Raw genomic sequence first — 24,042 nt, 5'->3', positions numbered from 1 at the left:
ATATCATAACCCATGTCTTCTGGGGAAAGCACTGTGTCCAAACTCCTTTTTTAAAAATATTTTTTTTAACAAAAATTTGCTTACAAAGTAGTTGGTTTTCTATAGAGTTTTCATACAGCCTTAGTTTTGGTTAACGTACCCGCCTCTCCTCTCCTGTCCCTCTTGCCCCCATCCTTGCTTTAACCTTTAACCTAAATATTTTTCTTTTCTACTTTAATATTTACACCATCCCCTTACCTCTTAAGTACTTGATAAACTTAAAGCCAAACAGATTTATTATTTGTGTTGATTTTAAGGACCACCAAGAAAGTATATGAAAAGGAAAAAATTATAACAGTGTTTATTGTATGATCCCACCTGAGTTTATGAAAACATACATTTATGTCTTTTTGAGCATTCAGAAAAATTTTGGAATTTTACAAGAAGTAATTGGTTCCTAGTGTTTCTTGTCTTAGTCACTGTTCTATTGCTATGAAGAGACACCATAACCAGGGCAATGCTTGTAAAAGGCAGCATTTAACGAAGCACTTGCTGGCAGTTCCAGAGGGTTAGTCCATGTTCATCACAGCAGGAAGCAGACAGGCGTGGTGCTGGAGCAGAAGCTGAGAGCCACCTCCTGACCCACAGACAGCAGGCAGAGAGAGACACTGGGCTTGGAGTGGGCTTTTGAACTCTCAAAGCCCACTGCCAGTGACACACCTCCTCCAACAAGGCTACACCTCCTCCAACAAGGCCATACCACCTAATCCTTTCAAACAGTTCACCAAGGGGGGACTAAGCATCCAATTCTCTGAGCCTATGGGGGTCAGTTTCATTCAAACCACCACACTACCATAGAAGAAGAATGAGTCTGAGGTTTTCTTTCTAAGTTTGTATTCTTTAATTTTTATGCAGTGTTTTTGTGTTCTGTGCATGGGTGTATGGATGTATGTTTCCATGCATATGGGAGGCCCAACGCTGATATCAGGGATATTCCTAGATTGCTTTCCACCTTTGTCATTGGAGCAGGGTCTCTCAGAAGAACTCAGAGCTCGTCAAATGCAACTAACTAGTCTAACTAACCTGGTTTCTGGTTGCTGGGATCCCCTGTCTCTGCTTCTGAACCCTGTAATTACAGGAGGATACCTTGCCCACCTGGCATTTACTTGGGTGCTGGCGTTCCGATCTCCTGTCCTCAAGTTTCCCTGGTCAGCACTTTATACCTGCCGCCATCTCCCCAGCCCCACAATGTGCATTGTTTTTATTATGACACATTTAATTTCTTAAAAAAACATTTAAAAAGAAACTTTGGAATACTGGAGACTTGTTGGGGACTGGCCTCGACAAAAACAGCTATTGCCAGAGTAGGGGTATGGGGATTTAGAAATATTAGTAAAGAATACAAAGATGCATGTGAAAATAATAAAACAGAAACTGTAGAACAGTACCTGGAGGACATTCCAGTGAATACTGAAATCATCCACATTTAATTTTCCATACGCTTTTATACCCCAATACAAAAGGGGAAGAAGACAACAAAAGACTTCTTTAACACGATACAAAGGACAACTGGAAGAGTTAATTGCTTTAACCCTTTGAGGCATCAAGTCATTAACATTCTGTAGTTTAGGCAGTGAAGCCACCCTAGTCCAAATGTCCTGAAGGCAGCCACTCCCCAGGTGACCTCATAATACAAAAGAAGGAGCAGAGGTACGCTTACACATCCTGACCACCTGTCAGGATGGAGATAGGCTCACATTTTTGGGCCTCCACAAAACTACAATGACAAGGAGTCGGCCATCCTGGAAAGGCAATTCCGAATAGAAAAGTCAAAGTGAACAGGGTCTCCCAGCCAGTGTACGCAGAGGACCAGTGGACAGAAGATGCTTCAGTGCATCCTTTGGGTGGTTTCTCCTCACAATGCTGCCATCTCAAGCATGTGGACACCACTTTCATTTGTATATTTTTCTCATGTGATCTTAAACCAAAATCAGTACCTATTTAAATATTGAAAATAAATCAATATTTAAAGTCCTTGAAATATTTAATGAAAAGATATAATGAGCTGAGTTGGTGGCTCACACCTGTAATCTCAACACTCAGGAGACTGAGGCGGAGGATTGTAAGATCCCTGTGAATCTGCGTTAAGATGAGTGTCTGTCACAGTAATAGAAACAGAAACCATGTGTGATAGCACATGCTAGGAATCCCAATACTTGGTTGGCAGGAGGATCTGAAGTTCAAGGTCAGCTTGAGCTATGTGAGACCCAGAGAGAGAGAGAGAGAGAGAGAGAGAGAGAGAGAGAGAGAGAGAGAGAGAGAGAGAAACAGAGAGACAGAGATATCTCAGATATAAGCTTACATGATCCCACCACAGAAACTATCAATAATGGGTCTATTCAAACATATCCTGCCCCTCTCATGCAACTGTTTTGAAGTTTTTTTTACCCTTTTTTGTGTTTTGATAAGTTTTTTAAAATAATATTTCAATAAATGTTCCATATTTAACTAACAGCCTACTAGTACCGTGGGCTAAATTGCTTTAGGATTTAGTCTTTCGCAAAAACAGTAACGAGATAGTTTTTGCTTCATTATTGCATTTAACTTTCCTCACTCTTCCCCCGGAGGTAGCAGCTCCTTCACTGAATGGTTATCTGTGGGATTCCTTCTTGGGATCCTATGATGGAAGCACTTCACCCATTGGGATGGAGGTTAGCTGTTGAGCAGTGCTGACCAACAGATACTCTGTCTCCACACTTCCCAGTATGACAGCTACTAGCCCTATGTGTTGAGCCCTGGGATGTAGCCAGTGCTGATTTTTAATTTCATTTCATGTTAGTTAAGTTGAATCATCACATATCACCAGCAGCTTTGGCATGGGACAACACAAGTCTACAGAATAAAACCAGGACTCTGTTGTTTTTCTGTCGGCACAAAGGCTGTGCTTTTATCTACTGCCGGTTCAGCTGGCAACCGTGACTCTGTAGTGACTGGCCTGCGTCTCTGGCATTGGCCTGGCCGCCCAGGCTGTGGCCTGGAGGTAATTCTGTTCCCACAGGCACTGGCTATGTTGCTGCCACCAAACATAGTTTTTCATTAAGTCTCTATCATTCTATTTATCAATAACACTTGGGAGTCAAAGGCTGGGGTGAAAACCTGCTAGCTCAGAGAGGTTGAGTAACTGCCCTTCTCGCTTTGCTGGCCTCTCCGGAAGAGTGTCCCCTCCACTCTGCTAAAACAAAAAGCCTACACCACAGAAAGTCCCTCCCGACTACCTCCCGTGGTCTCTATTGTCTTACAGAAACCCTCTGAGTCTCTATGACTACTTTCTATCAACTAGTTGCTAACTCAGCCTCCTGAGTTGATTTGATTTAATTAACGGCAAACACATACTTGGGGTTCACAGTGTGATTGAATATCTCTCCCACAATACTCTGTGGCATTTAAACAAGTCTTTCTTTTTTCTCTTACTTTTCAGGGACGTGCTGGTTTCCATGGACCTCTGGGGGAAGCAGGCAGTGCGGGACCTCTGGTAGGTGTAATTGCTGGAGGGGGAAGGGGACTCCATTGCAGGGGAGCTGGGTCGTAGAAGAGAGGGCTAGGCTGCTGCGTGGCTAACTTGTTTCCTTCTTTGAGATCTTTTCTTCCTTTGTGCTCTTAGGGATCACCCGGAAGACACGGCCTGCCAGGGTTGAAGGTCAGTATTTCTGGAGAGTTCTCTTTGTACTACAAGTAAGGCCTATTTTTATGGTTCTCGCTGAGGTCAAGGGGAGTGCTGGTTGGCTGTTGAGGGGGCACAGGGATCACTGGGAAGTTACTGTGGAAGAAGGGAAAGGTTAAAATGGCCTCCACCCACTAAATTTCATTAGCATTTAAAACAGTGCTCTAGAGAAGAGCTCTCATTTCTGAATAAAAAGACATTTTTCGGTGAAGGCCAGGGCTCCCTGTGTGTGCACGAGCAAGCACACACTGTGGAGATGAAGGGAAAGAGCTGAGGCCAGGGTGTCTCCAGAGGAGAGTGGGTGTAGTTTGATAGGGGGCTGGGGACTGTTCCAGGGAGGAATCTTGTTTTACCCAGATGGTGCATAGGATGCTTGTTCTGGGAGGAATCTTGTTTTACCTATTAGAAGCTTGCCCATGTCAGCTCATGGAACTCTTCCCATGGCTCCTGTTCCATAGGGTCAGGAGAATGGCCTACAATAGCCATTGCTTTTGGTTTAGAATGAGTGAGTTATGAAGTACATAGCAAGTCAAAGCAAAAGAATAAAAAAGCAAAAGAGACATACAGAGCAAACTGTCATCAAATTGGGTGTTTGGAACATCCAGCAGAAATCAGCTGGGGAAGCTTCGGGGATGGTATCTTCAGATCCGGCATTCACAACGTTCAGAACAGGGGAAGCTGAGGCAGTGACCTGGCAATTCCCAGGTCACTTTGTCTCCATGGATGAGCTTCCCATGGCTGAACTTTTGACTACCCCTCCCCCAAAGTGATATGGGAGTCTCCTCTGTGTGTTGTGCTTACCATTAATGAATAAAAATACTGTTTTGGACATATAGCATGGTAGAACTTAGCTAGGCAGGGAAAACTAAGTTGAATGCTGGGAGAAAAAAGGGCAGAGTCAAAGAGAAGCCATGGAGCCGCTGTTGGAGACAAATGTGCTGAAACTTTGCTGGTAGGTCACGACCTCGTGATGATACACAGATTAATGGAGATGGGTTAAATTAAGATGTAAGAGTTAGCCAATAAGAAGCTAGAGCTAATGGGCAAAGAAGTGATTTAATTAATACAGTTTCTGTGTGGTTATTTTGGTTCTGGGAGACTGGGACAAACAAGTGGCCTCTTCCTACATCGCAGCATAAACAGCAGTAACTTCTGTTGGGATGATTTTTAATTTAACTGTTCCCAAGATAAAAAGCTTCACTCTTGGACTGTTTTGCCTTAGAGCTCTTGCCTAGCAGATTGACTAGCAACTTGGAAGGAACTCGCCAGAAATCCCACAATTGACCGATTCAAATCTAATGCCCAAATCAAAGACTATGATGCTCTTTTGAAGATTTTGTACACAATCAGCTTAATGCCTGTGGGCTTCTCTTGGACGCAGTCTGACCACACTCCGCTCATGTTTTAGAGACACGGGACCAGCTTGGCTCAGTTTGCTGTTGATTTCTTACCCTTCTACCTCCTTTCCCATCTACTCCCTGCCTTCCTTGTCATGTGTTTATCTATCCACTCTCGGTCACATTAATTGAGCGTCCTTCACTTTATGATTTTGTTTTCTGTGAACCCCATTGCCCTATTTCTTCTATGTTCTGTGTACCTGTTGTTAATTAATCACACGGCTTCCTAATAGACCCCCAATATACTCAGTCACATGAAGATTTTTTCTGTCACTCATTCTTCCTCATCCCTCCGTCTTCCTACTCCAGTCCTGGCTTTTTACCCTGTAGGCTTCCATAAGGTTTTGTTGTGACGTATTTTATAGTAGAGTTCTTTCATCTGGAACAGGGATGAACTTATGAAAACTATGGGATGTAACTGGATGCTTCTTCTTTTCACAGATTATCAACATGATGGGCTCTTTACAGAGGCCTGCTCGTGTTTCTATTCAAGTTTTTAATTAATGTTTTTCCTCAATAGATGAATGGATAATGAAAATTTGGTCCACCAACAGAATGCAATTTAGCTCTAAAGGAAATAAAATCACAAAATTTGTAGAAAAAAGGATGGACTTAGAACGTATACTATTAAGTGAGCTCACATAATCTCAGAAGGAAAAAAAACCAGATTATTCTCCCTAATATGTGGATCCTAGCACATGTATTTATCATAAATGTATATATACAGTACAATATGTAGAAAGAAGAATAAAACAGCAGGGATGGGGTGAGGTGTAAGGGTCACCCTAATCTAGAAGTTCAAGAATAGCTTGGCCAACACAGTAGGACCACATTCCCAAACCTCAAGTGAGGCCTCATTCCCGACTGCCATGTGTGGTCAACATTCTGTTTCCATGTGTAAGATAAAGGTCCTTGGCACTAGGGCGTCTATTGTTATGATAAACACCACAACTTAAAACAAATCAGTGAGGTGAGGTTTCTTTCAGCTACTAGGTCCACATAAGCATCCATCCCCAGGGAAGTCAGGGCAGGAACTGAAGAGGAGACCACGGGAGAATGTGGCTTATGGCTTGCTCTCCCTAGCCTGGTCAGTTTGCTTCCTACATACCCCAGGATCACCTGCCCAGGGTTAGCACCACCCACGTGGGCCCTCCCATGTCAATCACTAACCATAAAATGCCCCCCAGATATGTCCACAGGTCAGTCTGGTTGGGGGCATTTTCTCAAGTGCGGTTCCCACTTCCCAAGGGACTCCAGTTTGTGTCAAGGAGACATAACTCTAGCCAGCACATGAGAGCCGAGTCCATGTATCTGAAAGAGAGGGTAGAAGGGCTGCAGAGATGGCTCAGTAGCTAATATGCTTGCTGCACAAATGCAGGGGCCTGAGTCCCATCCCCAGAACCTACGGGAAGAGGCAGAGGCAGGGATATTCTGGGGCTCACTGGCCGGCTGGCTTTCCGAATTAGTGAGACCCAAGTCCCAGTGAGTGACCCTGTCTCAAAAAAAAAAAAAAAGTTGACAAGTCCTTGAGGCAGATCACCAAGACTGACCTATGGCTTACACACACACACACACACACACACACACACACACACGCACGCATGCACACAAGCGCGCACGAGACAGTTTTTTTTTTGAGATACAGTTCTTATGCAAAATAGAAAAGAGTTTGGGTTATTTAAATAAAGGAATTCTGACCCATCCCTGGTGGAACTTCTCGAAAGTGGTGTCTGAAGACCGGGAAGGAAAGACAGTAACAATCAGCCCCTGTGTTTTCTCAGTCAAAGGGGAAACCCCTCAGATTCTTTCTCTGGCATGGATCCATTTTTGGGGAGGATTGCGCACAACCAATCCAATCTTTTTCCTGTGACTTATCCTGAGGGCTTTTAAGGGATGTTTTGCAAAGCTGTCTTTAATAGAACACTTGCTTTGTCTAGAAGCTCTCTTGAGTTTTTTTTTTTTCTTTTTCATTTCTGCAGGGTGCGCGTGGACATGCTGGTGAACGGGGTTCTCAAGGAGAGCCTGGGTATCCAGGCCCACAGGTTGTATTGGGAACTGGGTTTTTAAAATTTAAGGAGATGTATTTGAAACCTTTTCTTTGTGTGATATAAATTTGAGTCAGAATGACCCTAAGGAAGCTTCCTGGCCTTCCAAAGCAGCTTGAACAGCCCCTCTTTTGGAAAGGCCAAACCACAATAGCTGGTATTGATTAGATTCCACGTCCTTGCTACTAACCTAGGTCTCAATACCAGTTCACTCATTCTGCCATCTGGGGGCTGAGTAGGTTTATCAGTCCATTTCACAGGGGCAAATATAGAGGGTGGATGGAGAAGGTGGGCAAATTGGCCAAAGTCACACTGCTCGTGAGTTGATAGGGTTGGAAATCGAAGTTAAAGTCAACGCTCTTTGTGAATGTCTCTGGAGCTATGATTCGAGTTGCTCCAAAGTTGAATTTAATTCTTTAAAACTGTATTCCATCAGCAAAGCACTTGCTTGGTGTCTGTCATGCACAGTCCTCACAGTCCCTGGGGTGCTTAGACCAGCAGGACATGAGTCTTCCCTTAAAGGCTTCAGTCCATTGAGGGTTGTAAATTACAAAGTGTCAAATGGAAACCGGAATTTCCAAGCAGCTCATTTGGAACCATAAAGAAAAAGCCAAACCTACCATTTTCCAGACCTTCACGTTGTTTCTTCATAAAACATATTACTTCCAAGTTCACTGCAAACTTAAAACTGACAACAAACTTCACTCCCATCGACTCCTCTCCCCATCGTTAAAAATCCTGCGAGTGTCAGACGATAATTTGAGAAGCTGTCTGCTGATGTAGGTGGCAAAGACACTCAAAAGAAACGAGCAATCAAAGTGCAATTAGGGCGTGTTTGCTTTATGACAGAGAAACGGCATCAGGAGGATATAATGAAGAAGCCTGTTTTCCCCATTTTCTCTTTGATCACTGGCTCATCTCAGATTTGGACCCCTGCTACTGCCATGTCACCGGGTTCTGCTTTTTTGAAAGGGTTGCACATCGTGCTGAGAACCATAAGCGAGATAGTCCATAGAACCTGTCCTCCATTCTCACCTTCCCACTGGGCTGTGGGGGTGATGGTCTATTTAAATCAATGATTGTCAATACCTCACCTGGGAGAGGAGAAACCAAGATCAATGCTTCCATTAGGGAAGTATTTCTCAGAAAAACCGGAGAAAAGTTAAAGTGTCGAAATCAGTAAAGCAAAACAGACCCGGAGGAAATAAGCACCTCTTGCCTTAGCAGCAACATAGAGCCACTCCAGGGGACCTCTGGTTCTGGAGAGAGAAACAAATAAAAGGGTCCTTTCCAAATGAGAGGGACACCGTAACTGCTGCCCTCAGTCCGCTCTGTCGGGTGGATGAGGATATGAAAACACTTTCAAACTCCAGTGCTTGGCAGGTCCATCTGGAAAGATTGCTAAGGGCATGGATGCCAGGGACCTATGCCCTTCCTTGTAGATGGAGAGAGTGTAGAGTGGGCGGTCCGTGAACACGTCAGTGTGTAGATACAACCTGACTCAGCTTGGTAGAGACGACACAGTGATGGGTCTGGTCTGGGTACCTTTGTTCAGCAGATGTCTGAGATGATTTTACACTTGCATGGGGCATAAATGACTCTGTAAAAATTGGTTGAATTTTAATATTTCTTCTGGAACAGGGACCCAGAGGAAGGCAAGGACCCCCAGGAATTTTTGGCCAAAGAGGGGCCCTGGGTGCCCAGGTAGGTTTGCAAAACAAGTAGCTACAGTACAGCTGCTGCTGAGCGTGGCTGACTCGTGCCTCTGAGGGCTCACTGGGTGAGCCGTTTGGGATCTGTGAGTACCAAAGACTTCCAGAACATCTAGTTTGATGACGTTGAGCTGTTTGGGATCTGTGAGTACCAAAGACTTCCAGAACATCTAGTTTGATGACGCTGGCATTGGTATCAATTCTGTACCCTCTTCATTTTGGGCACACAGTGACCAATAAGTTCTGGATTTGAACCTCAAGGATAGATCATAGCACGTTTACCTTGCCCATTCCTCATGAGTATGAAAGGGCATCCTTGACTGTGAAGATAAATCCACAGAGGCTGAAGGAGAGGCAATGACTTGTACAGATAGCAAGTGGTCAAATGGACTCCAGTTTGGGTCTTTCTAGTGCGCGTTCCACTGTCCATCTAGTGTCTGTGGCTCGTGGGATGTCAGAGAGACTGAGCTGTGTGGTCAAGTGACTTCCTGAGGGCAGGGACATTTGCCTCTGTTTAGACACTCGAGCAGCAGGATTTTAGTCAGGTCTGCAGTTTCCACCCATTCAGAATGGCAGCTCTAGGATGACCAAAGCCATAGTCCTGTCCTCAGTCTCATCCTGGGTAACAAAGTCTAGTTTGCTGCTTTTAAAGCTTTTGGAACACAGCTATCTGCCTGCTTGCCTGCCTGCCTGCCTGCCTGTCTGTCTGTTTGTATCTCTCTCTGCCTATCTATCTATCTATCTATCTATCTATCTATCTATCTATCTATGTATTATCAATCAATCAATCAATCAATCATCTATATCTATTGAAGCAGGGTCTCACTATGTAGTTCTAACTGGTCTGAAACATACAGAGATCTATCTGCCTCTGTCTCCCTAATGCTGTGATTAAAGGTGTATGTTACAAGCCCTGGCTAAGCTGTTATTTAAAAAATCTCACTGTGGGGGCTAGACAGATGACTCAGCAGTTAAGAGCACTGGCTGCTCTTCCAGGGGACCCAGGTTTGATTCCTAGCGCCCACGTGGTGACTCACAGTTGTCTGTGACTCCAGCTCCCTGCACATCATTGCACATAAAATAAAGTTAAATTAAAAAACAACTCATGGTGATATTGTAAGTGTTATTTAAACAGGTTTCCAGTTTGGAGTAGATAAAAGTCTAGGCTCTAGTTTCCCTGATCTTTTGATCAAGTCACCTTTCCCAGATAGTGTATAGATAATTCCCCCCAATTCTCAGTATTTTGTAGATTCAATTCTCACATAGTAGACTTTGAGCTTCTTCCCAGACTTCCCCAGCCTACAGTTTAACTGCATCTGCTATGCATTTTGCATGTTGGAAGATAACAGTGCCTCCATCTTCATTGCCAATCCCCTTCTTCCTTGTGAAGATACAGGCAAATGTTCTGTTCCTGTAAATAGCATCACAGAGGTTCAGGGAGATTAAGCGACTTGCCACCCAGGCAGAAAGTCGTTGGATTGGCCTCTGACTTGGGTCTGGAGGTGGTGATTCATGAACACATTGACAATTCCAGACCATTTCAGTAATATACATGCTCTTGACTCATAGTGGGATGATATCCCAACGAAGCCATCCACAGCTGAGAATGTCAGCGTGGCAAGCCAACATCGTAGTTTAGCAATACAGCCCTGGAGAGTATCGGTTGTGGACTCCTGTGGCTTCATGTGGGGGGCTCACTGCCAATACCCAGCATCAATCACAAGACAGTCTTGTATCAAGTATGAGTATCCCATGAAAAGGCAACATTTGAAGTATGGGTTTGACTATATGCATGTGATTTTTCCTCTGTTACAAAGTATAAACCAAAAAAAAAATTAGTCAAATTGCTATAAGCCTGGGGCTATATGTAGTAAGATCCATGATTGTAGTCGTGGTATCATTGCAGGGGAATCCTGGGCCTCCAGGACCAAATGGCTCAAAAGGACGGGCTGGACCCAGAGGAGTGAAGGTGGGTGTCAGAGAACAGATGCTTGGGGGATGGCTTTAAGAGCCCTTTGGACTTTCTTCTTAGGCAACCCTTCCCCTGCTGTGTGAGCATTTCCAGCATGTTTCTGATATTGATGATGCTATTGGCTGTCTCTTAGCCGATAGCTGGATAACGCATACAAAGAAGGAAATTATACAAACTGACCTACGGCAAAGTGGCTCACATATATCAGGAGGCAAAAGCGCACTGACAGAGAGACACATGGATTGACTGCAAGTGTACGTTCTCACACCCACACCCGGGAAAGTAACAGTAATAAAAACTCTCTCATTTATTCTGTGCGTCTACTCTCATCATCAGCACAAAGACCACTGTATACTTACAATTGATTTTATTTAACTAACACACACACACAGGCAGAGAGAGAGAGAGAGAGAGAGAGAGAGAGAGAGAGAGAGAGAGAGAGAGAGAGAGAGAAACACATATACTTTTGAATCCAGCTTCTCCGTCTGAGAGGAATCGTGCAGGATTTGTAAGTGTGGCTCATTTCCCTTAACACAATGAGTTACAGTGGCATCCATTTTTCCTGCAGCTAGTGTGCCTTTTCTTTACAACTGTATCCAATTCCACTGTTCATTTGTATTCCATTTCCAAGAAAGCTTTAAGCCTGTCGACTGTATGGTGATGCTAATGGCTTGAAAAGTCTAATCAAACAACCTCTAAGGAAAATGGCACAAAGATACATAAACTCATGAGAGAAAATTAATCTCATCTTTCCTCTCTATTAAAAGGGAGAGCTTGGCCTTGCAGGAGAGAGAGGCCCACTGGGTCAGCGAGGACCAAGAGGGCAGCCTGTAAGTCTAGTTTCTGTTTGTTGAATTCCTTGTATTTTTCTTATTTGGTCTGTGTTCTTGTTTCACATAAAAGAATACCCTTGATGATTTAACTTGGGGTTACCAATGTGACATAATGGCTTGAGCTGTTGAGGATTTAGTCAAAGGTTCATAAGTTTCACATAAATAAAGAATCCAAAAATGTGCTGGGGTTTCTTTTGCCTTTTCAGTGTTGAAGGTTGAAGACGGAGTATCTGTGAGCCTCTATTTGATAAGGAAGTTTTTCAAATATCTGAGTCTTTGGGGACTAATGAGATGCTCAGAGAAACTTAAAAAAAGCTCTGTGTGTGTGTGTGTGTGTGTGTGTGTGTGAGAGAGAGAGAGAGAGAGAGAGAGAGAGAGAGAGAGAGAGAGAGAGAGAGAGAACATGTACACAGCAGTGTGTGTGTGTGTAAGCATACTCATACCATGTGTGTGGAGGTTAACCTTGGGTGGTGGTCTATATTTTTTGGCTTCATAAGCAGATTTACTTTATATGTATGGCTGTTTTTGTCTGTGTATCACATGACTGCCCAGTTCCTGGAGAAGCCAGAAGAAAGTGTTAGATCCATTGGAACTGAAGTTACAGATGGCTGTGAGCCACCACATGGGTTCTGGGAATCGAAGTCAGGTCCTCTCTGGAAGAGCAGCCAGTGTTCTTAAACTCTGTGCCATCTCTCCAGCCTTCAGCCTCGTTTGAGGAGGGATCCCTTTGGTTTTTATACGTGTGTGAGGGGGCCCAGATAGCCAGTGAGCTCCACTTCCCTCTGAGAGGGCTGAAGATGTGTGCTACCACATCTAGCTTGACGTGAGTTCTGGGATTCAAACTCAGATCCTCATGCTTGTTCGGCAGGCGCTTTACCCACAGAGCCATCTCCCCCAGCATAGAGACGCACCTTTCCAGATATCTCCAATAAGACACCCAGTTAGAATGGTTAACTTTTCAGACTATGAGTTTAATTATCCAGAGCATAGGAATAATGTTGGAGACCAATAATCACGAGCGATTTCTTCCGACAGATGGCAGGCACTTTCAAAGGCAGCGCTCTGCGCTCTTGCCTTACCCAGTGATGTGAGCACAAGAACGAACAGTTATTTTATATGGCTATTTTCAGCTCACCACTTCCCTGCAGTTTGCTTTATTGTAAGAGTAATGCTGTCTTCCAGAGATTTCTTCCAGCACCAGTTAGGAAGGGCCTAAAGAGTCTCCCTGCCTCTTCAGCACTGAAATTGAATTTGTTGGGAAGGAGAGAAAACTGAAGTAGGCCCAGGAAGCTTAAATTAAAATGTGCAAGAAGAAGGGGCAGAATAGGACTCCTGTGGACTGAGGCAAACGACGCCCCGTGTCTATACTCCAAAAAAGTAGTGAAATTAGTATTTTGTTTGATTTTATTCAACTGTCTTGGTTGAAAATACCTCAGAGCTTATATTGCGCTCCCTCTCTCTTTGTCTCTGTATCTCTCTGAAAGCTAGGGAAAGATATTATCAGAGGAGACATTTCAGGACCACATAAGCCTGAGGACCTAAATTTGAGCCCCTAGAACTCAGAAGATAGACGTGGTGGCACACATCTTTAACCCCAGCTCTCCCACAGTGGGAAGCTTCCAAACACAGGCCTCAGTCTCTCCCTGTAGCTGCCTGTGTGAACGCCCTGTGGGTCTTAAGGAGACGAAGACAGAGAAACAACCAACGAAAGGCTCTTTCCTCCCCACAAAGGATTCAGTTTTTTCCCACTTCCCTTACTTTTCTTTCTTTTGTACTTTGAATTTTTCCCAATTAGGGCTACAGGAACAGGCTTCTGGCCTTCAGCTTCATTGTTTGCCTTCCCTGTTGATCCAGAAACAGTTTCTGTTCGTTCCACGCAAAACCTACTGCAGGTTTCTGAGTTCACTCCTTGTGATAGATCCTTCTTATCTGTACGTGCAGGTGTTCAGATCAGTAATGTACCAGAGCATGTGTGTGTGTGTGCATGCATGTATGTATGTGTATGCATGTGTGCATTGAGACAGGGTCTCACTGTGTAGCACAGGCTGGCTCAGGCTCAGTCCTCTTGCTTCAGCTCCTGAGAACTGGAAATAATATCAACATGTTTCCCAGACGGTGAGCATGCTGTGGAATAGTCCTTTACACCATGTGAAGATACACTACTAGGATTGGCTAGCTAAAATCAAGCCTAAGCTATCAGCTGAGCTCACCTAATTAATAAGATGTCTCCATGTGGTTATTTGGGAGCTGGCAGGTGGAACAGAAAAATCTGCCCACAGAACACATCTAAGCAATGTGCCATCTCTCTTCCCAACAACCATGTAGATGGCACTGTCATGGTCTTCTTTTAAGTCTTATTCCCTCCAATGTGAGTGTTTATCCTGTAAAGGTGTTCTCCCAACATCCACCAATCCCCACCCTCTTCTCCAGTTTCTTACGTAGTTAACTTTTGCAGAGGTTTGGCTCTTGTCATGAGCCATGAGTTGGTCTGGGCGACTGACAGTCAGTTCATCTTGTGTCCTCTTCTTAGGGTCTTCTTGGTCAAGATGGTTATGGTCATCCGGGAAGAAAAGGCAAGAAGGTGAGGCTCATGTAAAGAATATTCAGATATCAAGTCACAGTTTTTATTTTACTTTACCAGAATATGGTGATTTTTCAGGATGTGTTTCAGGAATACCACCTCCCCCCCCGCCCCAACATGTCTTTACAGAGTTCCTTCCCTGAGAAGTAAAAGTCTGATTTAATTACTCATTTATTTAAAAACTCCCCTTAGCCTTGGCCTCCAGCTTCACTGATATTCATTCGCACTCCATCCGGATCTGGAGACATGATCCCTTTCCCAACTCTGTGTCTCTGCAAATGACATAGAATTTTCTTTTCATTCTCTTTCCCTTGAACAACTGTAGCTCATGTTCTAAGATGAACTCACGCATCCACTTATTCTCACAGAAGCTGTGGACTTCTCCAGACACAATCTGCTGCCCTTTGCTCTGTGCCTTTAAAGCATCAGGTCCCTCCACCCTGGGATCTCTTCTAGTTTAGAGCGACACACAGACTCCACAGATGTTTCCTTTTTATCATCCACAACGAATTAAGTTCAGCCCATCTCCCAACAATAACTTTCCTCTTTAATTTTTCAACATTTTATTTACTTTATCATTTTAATTCACCTTTCTCTGCCCCCTCCCTGTATGTGTGCATGTCTGTGTGTGTATGAGCATTGCACACAGGGACAACTACTTTAGGGAGTAACTTTTCTCCCTCCATCTTGTCAATTCTAGAAATCAAGCTCAGGTAGTTAGGCTTGGCAGCAAGTCCTCTAACACTGAGCCATCTTGTTGACCCCAAGTTCTTATCTTAGCAAACATGTGAATGGACAGGTCGGGATACTGACATATGTGCTTATCGCCTTGATTCATCAATGGAAATCTTAGGGCCAATTATGTTTTGTCTTACTTAAAGTCTCACTCACTTTTCCTCCCTCATAGCAATTATTTTTAAGAACATCCCAGAAATCATACACTTCATGCACAAACATTTTAAGTTTCTTATTTAAAATATTCTTTATAAGTATAATCAGATACCATTATCATACCTGAGAATTAACAATTATTCTTTAACATCATCCAACATCCCATCCATCAAAATTGATGCTTTGGACAAAGCTGTTTCCTCCCGCAGCCTTTCCTGTCTCAGAGACAGAGAACCCATCCTTCTGATCTCATCCTATGGTTGCTAGGACAAGTGTTTAGAGCCGTTTTTTGTCACATGTCCAGCCAAGCTTTATTTCTCATTGTCATTGCTGCCATCTAGGCCAAGTCAACATGGCTTTCTACTTTGATTCTTTCTGAAGCCACCTAAGTTGTTGGCCTCTAGAAGTGAAATGTGGCCATGTGACTAGATGAATGTTGAGGAAACTCTGAATCACCTGGCACTGATCGTTATCTTGTCTCATTCTGACCCTAGGGTGAACCTGGCTTCCCTGGCTATCCTGGTGTGCAAGTACGAAGAGCCTGGCAACTGGTGGCCACTGTCTGTCGTGGGTTTGCTCGTCTTTCTCTACATTCAGAACTCCGTTTTTGTCTTTGTTAAGGGAGCAGATGGTGACCCAGGCCGTAGAGGAGAGAAGGGGGCCAAGGGAATCCGAGGGAAGAGGGTAAGAACCAAAGGGTCATCAGCCATCGTCGCAGGCGTGGAGGGCACTAGCCTAGCCCTGCTCAGTCGCTACACATTGCACACCCCACCCCATCTTCTCCTTTACATTCAGAGCAGAAGTGCAGCTTCCAGCGACAGGGAATGGGAACTGCAGAGCAGGCAGGCCGGAGTCGTAGCTCTGCACTGCCAATTGCTCAAGACAGTTTGCGGGCACCTCTACCCTGGTGACTCTAGGGAAGATTTGGAAGGGCCTTGTCAAGGACAACGCTTTCGATCAAGTGTAGTTTATCTGAGTCTTCCCTAAGCTTCTCAGGGACCAGAGTCCCAAGAGCATGGCTTTTGTCTTGGTGGACTTTCAGTCTACTGTGCTTCCTTGAGTCTCCCATTAAGAACCCATTCCTATAGGTTCAGCAAATTAAGTCACCTGCCACTAAGCCTGACTACTGAATCTGAACCCCAGAACTCACATGGTGATAGGAGAGATGTGATGGTCTCCACATGTGCACTGCAGTGTACACACACACACACACACCGTCAAATAAGTAAATGTATTAAAAATGTTTAAAGTAAAGCCTTCTGGGAACAGGAGACAAGCCTGTATTCAGAGCAGAAGGGAGGGAAGGCAAGAGAGCATGTATTTTCCTTGGACTTGGTAGTGGTGTTTTTCATCTGTCGGCAAGCTCGTAAAGACAATCAGCCCCATGCTTGCTCAGCTTGCTTCTGCTCATGGTTGCTCTGACCTGGTAACTTATCTTTCTCCTTTCAAATATAAAAGATAAAGCATTGATTAAATCCAGTTAATCGGTGTGCTGTTACTCCATATACCTAGAATATGAGCAGCGAGTCCCTAGCCACCTAAAACCTTTCCTGAGACACTGAGGCCCAGAAAGCGCTGTGGGAATTTTTCCTTTCCCATGGTCAGATCCTCACTCCAGGCCCACACAGTATGTTTATCACATGCCCATGAGACGTGACTGAGGGTTAAGGCATCTTTTAAGGCTCTGCATGGAAATGTATTTGTGTGTGTATCAGCCATGGGCAAGCTGGAGCTACATGGGTAGACTAAGAGGGAGCAGTCTAGTCCCCAGAAAGCCTCCTGTCTCTCCTGGATACACGGTTCACAGAGGTCAAGGACAGACTCATTGGTCTTAGGTCTAAAGCAGTTTGTTATTTTGGGAGGGTCAGTTCTTGTAGCCAACAGGGAAGCTTATTCCTTTTGGTTTTTCTCTTTTAGGGTAATTCTGGCTTTCCTGGGTTTGCCGGAATTCCAGGTGACCAAGGCCCACCAGGAAAAATGGTAACAAGTACTCTTCCTGTTTTTATTTTCCACCTTGTGTAAAGATGAGTAAGAGTTTGATAAGAGGCCTCACAGAAGAAGAAACACTTGGGACATTGAGCAGGGTCACGGGAACAGGCAAACTGCTTGGAGAATACCGACTTCAAACCCTATACAGAGTATCCCATGTGCAGTTTTTCTCTGACCTCGGAGTGACTAGGGCTTTATGGATCTTCCCAAATACATAAGCCAACTCAGGGGAGAATGTATTTACCAGTGCAAACCCAACCCGATGACCAACAAATAAAACCAGAAGGAATTCCTCCTGTAGATTGGGCGGCCTTTGCCTCTGGGAGCTGGGATTAAAGGTGCATGCCATCACTGCCTCACCCAACTGTACAATCTAAACTGGACTGACAATGTTGTAAGACTAGAGGAATTTTAAAATTCCCTGGGACAAGCTGGGCAGTGGCGGCAGACGCCTTTAATCCCAGCTCTTGGGAGGTAGAGGTAGTTGGGTCTCTGTGAGTTCAAGGACAGCCTGCTAAGTGGGGAAGACTAGAATTCCCTGGGATGTGGAAAGACTCTGAGGCTTTTCCCTCTGTCCTGTTTTAGAGACTGGGTATAGTTTGCCTCTCTGTTGCTGTGAGAAAACACCAACCAAAAGCAACTTGGGGAGGAATGGGTTTACGTGTCTTACAGGTGACCGTCTATCACTGAGGGAAGTCAAAGCTAGGGCTTAAAGCAGGAAGGAGCTTGATGGCTGGGACTGACGCAGAGACCATAGATGGCTACTGCTTACTGGTTTGCTCCCCTACCTGGGACGGTGCTCCATCTATTCAGGGGTGCTCCATCTGTCCACAGTTGTCTGGGACCGTCTGTCTCAGCTGGCAATCGAGAAAATGCCTCATAGGCACGTCCATAGGCCAGTCTGAGACAGCTCTTCAGTTGAGAGTCATTCTTTCAAGGTATGTCTAGGTTTAAATCAAGTTGACAAAAGCTAGCCAGGGCACAGGACTGTCATTCTGTGAGGGGTAGTGTATTCATCAGCCAGAGGTGGGAGGGGGACATACTAGACTTACTGGAGCTCAGGACTTTTTATTGTAGAAGAGCAACTAAGGCTGAACACCAAACGTCACAGAGTTAGTTCATGGCCATTTGATGGTGAAACAGATTGAGCAGGGGTTTCGGTATGGCAACCTGCCTAAGGCTACCAGTTACTGCCTTGTAAGGTCTAAACAAAGACTTTCCAGGCTCCCAGAGGGACTGAAGTTGGAGGCTTCAGGGCGGTTTCCTCTACTATAAGGCAGAGACAGGGTAGGGACGAGGGGCCTGAAGAGCAGGAATGATGGAGATAGAAGGATGGACTTTGGAATAGCTTGCGGTAGGACCTGGGATTGTGAATGACTATGTTTTGAATTTGAACTTGAACTATGGATTGGTCTCGAAACTGTCTGGTCTCCCAAGGATCTGTGTCCTGTCTACCTGGCTTCCTGCACTCCAAGGTCTGGGCTGTACTGTTCAGGCGCTCTGTCCTCCCGGCTGGACTGGACAGAGCTCCAGGGCCAGTGTGCCATGGAGAATCCCCAGGCTCTCCAGTTGGTTGTGGAGAAGAAAGTGTTGGCAATCAGAACGTTGCATTTTGATCCTTGTTTCTGTTCTTCCTAGGGTGCCAAGGGCTCAAAAGGTTTGGCAGATAGGACGGTAGGTGAAGACTCTTAATTTGAAAATTCACTCATTTTTAGAACATAGATTTTTCTATATCCACAAAGTAAGGTTTGTTAATCTTAAAACTTCTTTATTTTAATAAATTCTGTTAATCTTGTAAGTTTGCAGAGTGTTCCCGGAAATGCCACTATAAAAATAGTAGAATATTTTAAACGTTAAGTGACACAAGAGAAAATATTTGGAAGCTACCACCTTCCTGCAGTGTGCTCTTTCATAAAGTTAAAAACAATGCTTTTAAAGTTATGCATTTTTAATAAACCAACTCGCAGAATAGTATAGACTTTTGTGTTTTGTGGGACACTTTAAGAAACAATCTCAGAAATTATGGTGAGTGTTTCTCTTCCGGTACACACAGACTGTTAGGGGTTGGAGGATGTGGAAACACCTGAAGAACAGGAAGTGGTGGGGTCTGATGTTGAGGGAAAAACAGAACAGAGGAAGGGATAAAAGGAAAGAGATAGAATTATGGGGGTGGGGGATACGGGGGCACCTGTCTTGGCATTTGTTCTAAAGAAGTATTCTAGCAAATGCTACTATAAAAATGCACACACTGGCATCAATCTCCAGTGTTCTGTGCTTAGATCACTTTATTTCACCTTCAAAATCAGATTTGATCCTATTGATTAGTAAGGCAGATTATGAAGTAAAATATTATCCCTTACCTACCTGTCTCAACACACTATTTAAATTCCTTTAAATGTTTTAAATTAACTACTGGATCTAGAAATAAAGTTGTTAGGTGTCAGCTCCAGCAATTTTGTGGTTTTTCTGTTACAAATTTAAACACTTCAGCTAGGCACTGAAGATGCGCACACGACATTTCAAATCACGACGGTGAAATCCGCTTCGCATTAAATGCTCATTTCCTCCCTCCTTCCTCCCCCGTCTCTCTACAGCCTTGTGAAATTGTGGATTTCGTGCGAGAGAACTGCCGTAAGTTGTTAGGGAGGCACTCAGATGGAGCGTGGGGGGTGTGTGGATGGGGTGGGGTGGGAGAATCTAAGGGCCTAAGCCAGCGGTGTGGATGGGGGCAGGGATCAAGGTCTAAGGGCCTAAGCCAGTGGTGTGGATGGGGACAGGGATCAAGGTCTAAGGGCCTAAGCCAGTGGTGTGGATGGGGACAGGGATCAAGGTCTAAGTCACTGAGTGTTTGACGGAGGCTTGGGAAGTAGTTTGTCTGACACAAGAAAGATCTTATCCATTGACAGAATGGGCCCAATCTCCCTTTGAGTACGTCATCTTTTCCTAAATGGGCTCAGAAAGGAAGTATTTGAAAGACATCTCACTAATGAAGAAAACTCCCCCCAAACACAACCACACTCACACGCCTCTTGGAGCATGAAACAGCGAGGCTGGTACTGTTCTTTTGATTTCAACAAGTAGGATCCGTGATGATTTTTCAGAAAGCATATGCCCCATTTGGTTGTCATTTCCGTTGCAGAAACGGAACTATGAACTACTAGGCCTTAGGTGCTGCTGTGTCACATAACAGCTGGCACTTACATATTCCCTTTAACAAGCATCTTGGGTGCCCCTGTCTACTGAGAGCACACCCCTCCCCTTCCTGGTGACAGGAAGAGCACCTGGTGCCGAAGTTTGGGCTTTAGCCACAATCGCCTGCTTTCTTGCTCAACCTTTTGGCTTCTGTCCACTCCCAGCTGCTGGTCAAGGAGATTCCAGGATCCATTTTCATGGAAGTCACACAGAGAAATACTATCTATCACCTTGGACAGAAAGGAAGAACTGGCTATGTAGAGAGTTAAAACCTCGTTACATTTGAGGAGCTGCACAGGGGCAAAAAGCAAATAGAAAGGCAAGAAAACAGACATTTGAGATAGAAGCAACAGACTCAAGTAGAGGGCTCAGTGTGCTTGCTGTGTCATGCCAAGATAAAAATTGCTGCTGCAGAACCATTTTATCTATATTTTTAGACATTTTTAGACATTTTTAGAAAGCTAAATCTAAATGTTTAAAAAAACTTTTGAATTGAAAATAGGCAAAAGACATGAAAGGAGTCAGAGAATAAAAATTTAACAATGTACCTGTGAGAATATTCACCCTTGATGGAAATAAAAAATTATCAATTAAAACAATGATGGGTTCTTTTTGATTCTCAAACTGAAAACATATATACAATTGCTATATATTCATACATATATATGCATATTTGTTTTGTATAGTTTTGGTCTTTAGAGATAGAATCTTGCTAACTAGCCTTATCTGGCCTGGAACGCCTTATGTATGCTGCTGTGGCTTCAAACTTGTAATCCTCCTGCATCAACCTCCCAAGAGCAAGGAATGCAGGCTTGTACCTTCAGGCCTAGGCTTTATATTGGAAATATTTAAAAAAATGAGAATAATTCCTGCCCTTAGTTTGGGGAACGTGTGGCAGCTCCTGTGACTTGTGGAACCACTACAGTGCCTTCAAAAGAGCGATTGGACCATCCATGGAAAAACCCATGGTTCTAGTGACAGACACAGACTGTGATTGGACAGACAGACACAGGGACTTGCATGATTCCCCTGAGAGACACTGGCTGAAGAAGTCAAGGGACATCTACATAGTAGAATCTATGATAGCTCTTGGAATTTACTGATAAAAAAATGCCATACCAAGTGGAACATGTTTCAGAGTCAAATATACTTTAAGCTCCAAGTTTTACCAAATAAGATGAAAAGTACTTTTATGTATGGATAAAACAGATGGTGAAATGAGAACAATCTTAACTTTTTATGCACATGTATTGCTCATATATATGCACATCTATATACATATATACTTTTACGTAAGATATCATTGTATATGATTTATGTTTATGACTATGTATATATGAGATACATGTAAAATACAGCATCAGAATAACTTAGTGTTTTAGTTGGATTTAATTTTAGCTGAAAGTAGTCAACATCCTCATAACAATGGGGAAATTGTCTCTTTTTTTTTTTTTTTCGAGACAGGGTTTCTCTGTGGTTTTGGAGCCTGTCCTGGAACTAGCTCTTGTAGACCAGGCTGGTCTCGAACTCACAGAGATCCGCCTGCCTCTGCCTCCCGAGTGCTGGGATTAAAGGCGTGTGCCACCACCGCCCGGCGGGAAATTGTCTCTTAAGTCAAAGCTTGGACATTAAGTCAAAGCTTGGACACTATCAGTCTTGGTTGATGAGGAGTCCTAGGGGGCTGGCGTGTTCCAGGGGTTCCAGATTAGACTTTCCTCCTTCCCCCGCCCCTCCCCTTAGTCAAGCTTCAGTCATTGCTTTTGCATTTCTGCCACCCTGGAAGGGAAAGGAGAGCAGAGACAAAGGGCAAAGGGTAAAGGGTACGTCAGCTTTTCTTTTAGCCTTGCAAGTCATGGATTTCATTTCTTACCATTTTTCTTATCCTGTTACCCAGAATGTAGTAAGCCAGTCAACTCCATGAAAGTGTGGCTTGCGTTTCAGGCAGCCATGTACCCAGGTGGAAATTGGTGCCCTATTATAATGGAAAAAAAAATGAGAGGGAAGTGGTGGCACCTGCCTTTAGTCTCAGCACTCGAGAGGCAGAGGCAGGAGGATTTCTATGAGTTTGAGGCCAGCCTGGTCTACAGATGAGTTCTAGGACAGTTTCCAAAGCTGTAGAGAAATCCTATCTTGGCAAGTCAAAGAGGAGAGAGAGAGAGAGAGAGAGAGAGAGAGAGAGAGAGAGAGAGAGAGAGAGAGAGAACTGGGGAGGGGTGTCTGGAAGGCCATTTGGATTTTTCAGGAGAGAGGGTTTTTAAAGACAGGGTTTTAAAAAAGTGGACATGGTTTGAAAATCCCAACATCTGAGATGCTGAGGCAGGAGGATTTTTAAGTTGAATGTCAACTTTTCAAACCAAAAGAGTATATTTTATATTAAGTATAAACTTCCCATATCCACTAACATATCTTCTTTTTCCTTCCAGCTTGCTCAAAAGGTAAATAACGCTCACTGTTCAGGTAATCCCTAACCCATCCGGGGGCAGCACACGTAGCTCAAGTTCTGTGTGTTCTTGTGTCAAGGGATTTCCAGATGCCCAGCGTTCCCAACAGAAGTGCTCTTTGCCTTGGACATGTCCAACGACGTCTCCCAGTTGGCCTTTGAGCGGATGAGAAACATTTTATTATCTCTGTTGATGAAGATGGAAATGGCCGAGAGTAACTGCCCCATTGGTGCCCGAGTGGCCATCGTTTCCTATAACACGAGGACAGATTATCTAGTGCGCTTCTCAGACCATCAGGGAAAAGATGCCCTACTCCAGGCTGCCAGGAAAATCCCCCTCGAGCGGTCCTCTGGGTCCCGGAACCTTGGGGCCACCATGAGGTTTGTGGCAAGACACGCATTCAAACGTGTGCGCTCAGGCCTTCTGGTAAGGAAGGTGGCCCTGTTCTTCCAGGCTGGTGGGAACTACGACACAGCCTCAGTCAGCACAGCCTTGCTGGAGCTCCACGCGGCGGGCATTGACTCAGCAATTGTAACCTTCACAGAGGCGCACCACCTCCCGGATGCCTTGCTGGTACGTGAGGAGTGGGGAAGGGCTGATGGGAAGAGGTGCTGGGGCTAGTCTCGTTCTCACCCCTCCATCAGGGATGGCGTGAGCGGTGAGTGTGGTTCAGGGGAGGAATTCTCCAGATCTGCTGGAGAGGAAACAGCTCGTCTGGAACACATAGTCTATGCAAAGAGCCCACAGATGCTGTCTTGTGTAATAGCCCCAAAGCTCTATTAGCAAGGCTTCGTTGGTTCTTTCTGTTTCAAGAATGAGAAAAACAGACTTAGAGAAGAAGGTAAGCATATTCTTGAGGGTCAAGGAACTAGTTAGGTGACTAGCTGATGTAATCTGCTGTCACACGTTGTTGTCTGAGGTTTTCTGTCCTGCCCGGTTCCCGCAATCGTTAAGTCCCAAAGAAATCACACAGAGCTCTACATTAGCTATAAACTGATTGGCCCGTTAGCTCAGGCTTCTTATTAACTCTTATTACTTATATTAGCCCATTATTCTTGTCTATGCTAGCCACATGGCTCGGTACTTTTTTTTTGGTGAGGCAGTCACATCTTGCTTCTTCTGTGCTGGGCTCAGAACCGCAAAAATAGCTTCCTTCTTCCCAGAAGACTCCTGTTCTCGTTGACCCACCTCTACTTTCTGTCTGGTTGTCCCACCTATACTTCCTGCCTGGCTACCGACCAACTAGCGGCTCCAAAGCCACAGAGAAACCCTGTCTCGAAAAACCAATA

The 24,042-nt window shown here is 44.4% G+C and overlaps 1 protein-coding gene across 1 annotated transcript in view; it reads left to right on the top strand.

The window, feature by feature from the left end:
- The window catches only part of LOC126499892 (collagen alpha-4(VI) chain-like), a 104,128-nt gene that overhangs the window by 60,947 nt on the left and 19,139 nt on the right, over positions 1–24,042 (top strand). Inside the window, exons 20-33 of the mRNA XM_050139366.1 lie at positions 3,458–3,511; positions 3,641–3,676; positions 7,077–7,139; positions 8,784–8,846; positions 10,761–10,823; positions 11,594–11,656; positions 14,190–14,240; positions 15,626–15,661; positions 15,753–15,815; positions 17,049–17,111; positions 18,759–18,794; positions 19,715–19,751; positions 22,736–22,747; positions 22,833–23,326. Coding sequence (XP_049995323.1) covers positions 3,458–3,511; positions 3,641–3,676; positions 7,077–7,139; positions 8,784–8,846; positions 10,761–10,823; positions 11,594–11,656; positions 14,190–14,240; positions 15,626–15,661; positions 15,753–15,815; positions 17,049–17,111; positions 18,759–18,794; positions 19,715–19,751; positions 22,736–22,747; positions 22,833–23,326 — 1,134 coding nt within the window. The remainder of the gene's footprint in view (positions 1–3,457; positions 3,512–3,640; positions 3,677–7,076; positions 7,140–8,783; positions 8,847–10,760; positions 10,824–11,593; positions 11,657–14,189; positions 14,241–15,625; positions 15,662–15,752; positions 15,816–17,048; positions 17,112–18,758; positions 18,795–19,714; positions 19,752–22,735; positions 22,748–22,832; positions 23,327–24,042) is intronic.

The sequence above is a fragment of the Alexandromys fortis genome, unplaced genomic scaffold (genome assembly GCF_014885135.2).
Source record: "Alexandromys fortis isolate MF-2015 unplaced genomic scaffold, M_Fortis_MF-2015_v1.1 scaffold_36, whole genome shotgun sequence".
Taxonomy (NCBI): domain Eukaryota; kingdom Metazoa; phylum Chordata; class Mammalia; order Rodentia; family Cricetidae; genus Alexandromys; species Alexandromys fortis.
This window is presented reverse-complemented; position numbering and strand designations above follow the sequence as displayed.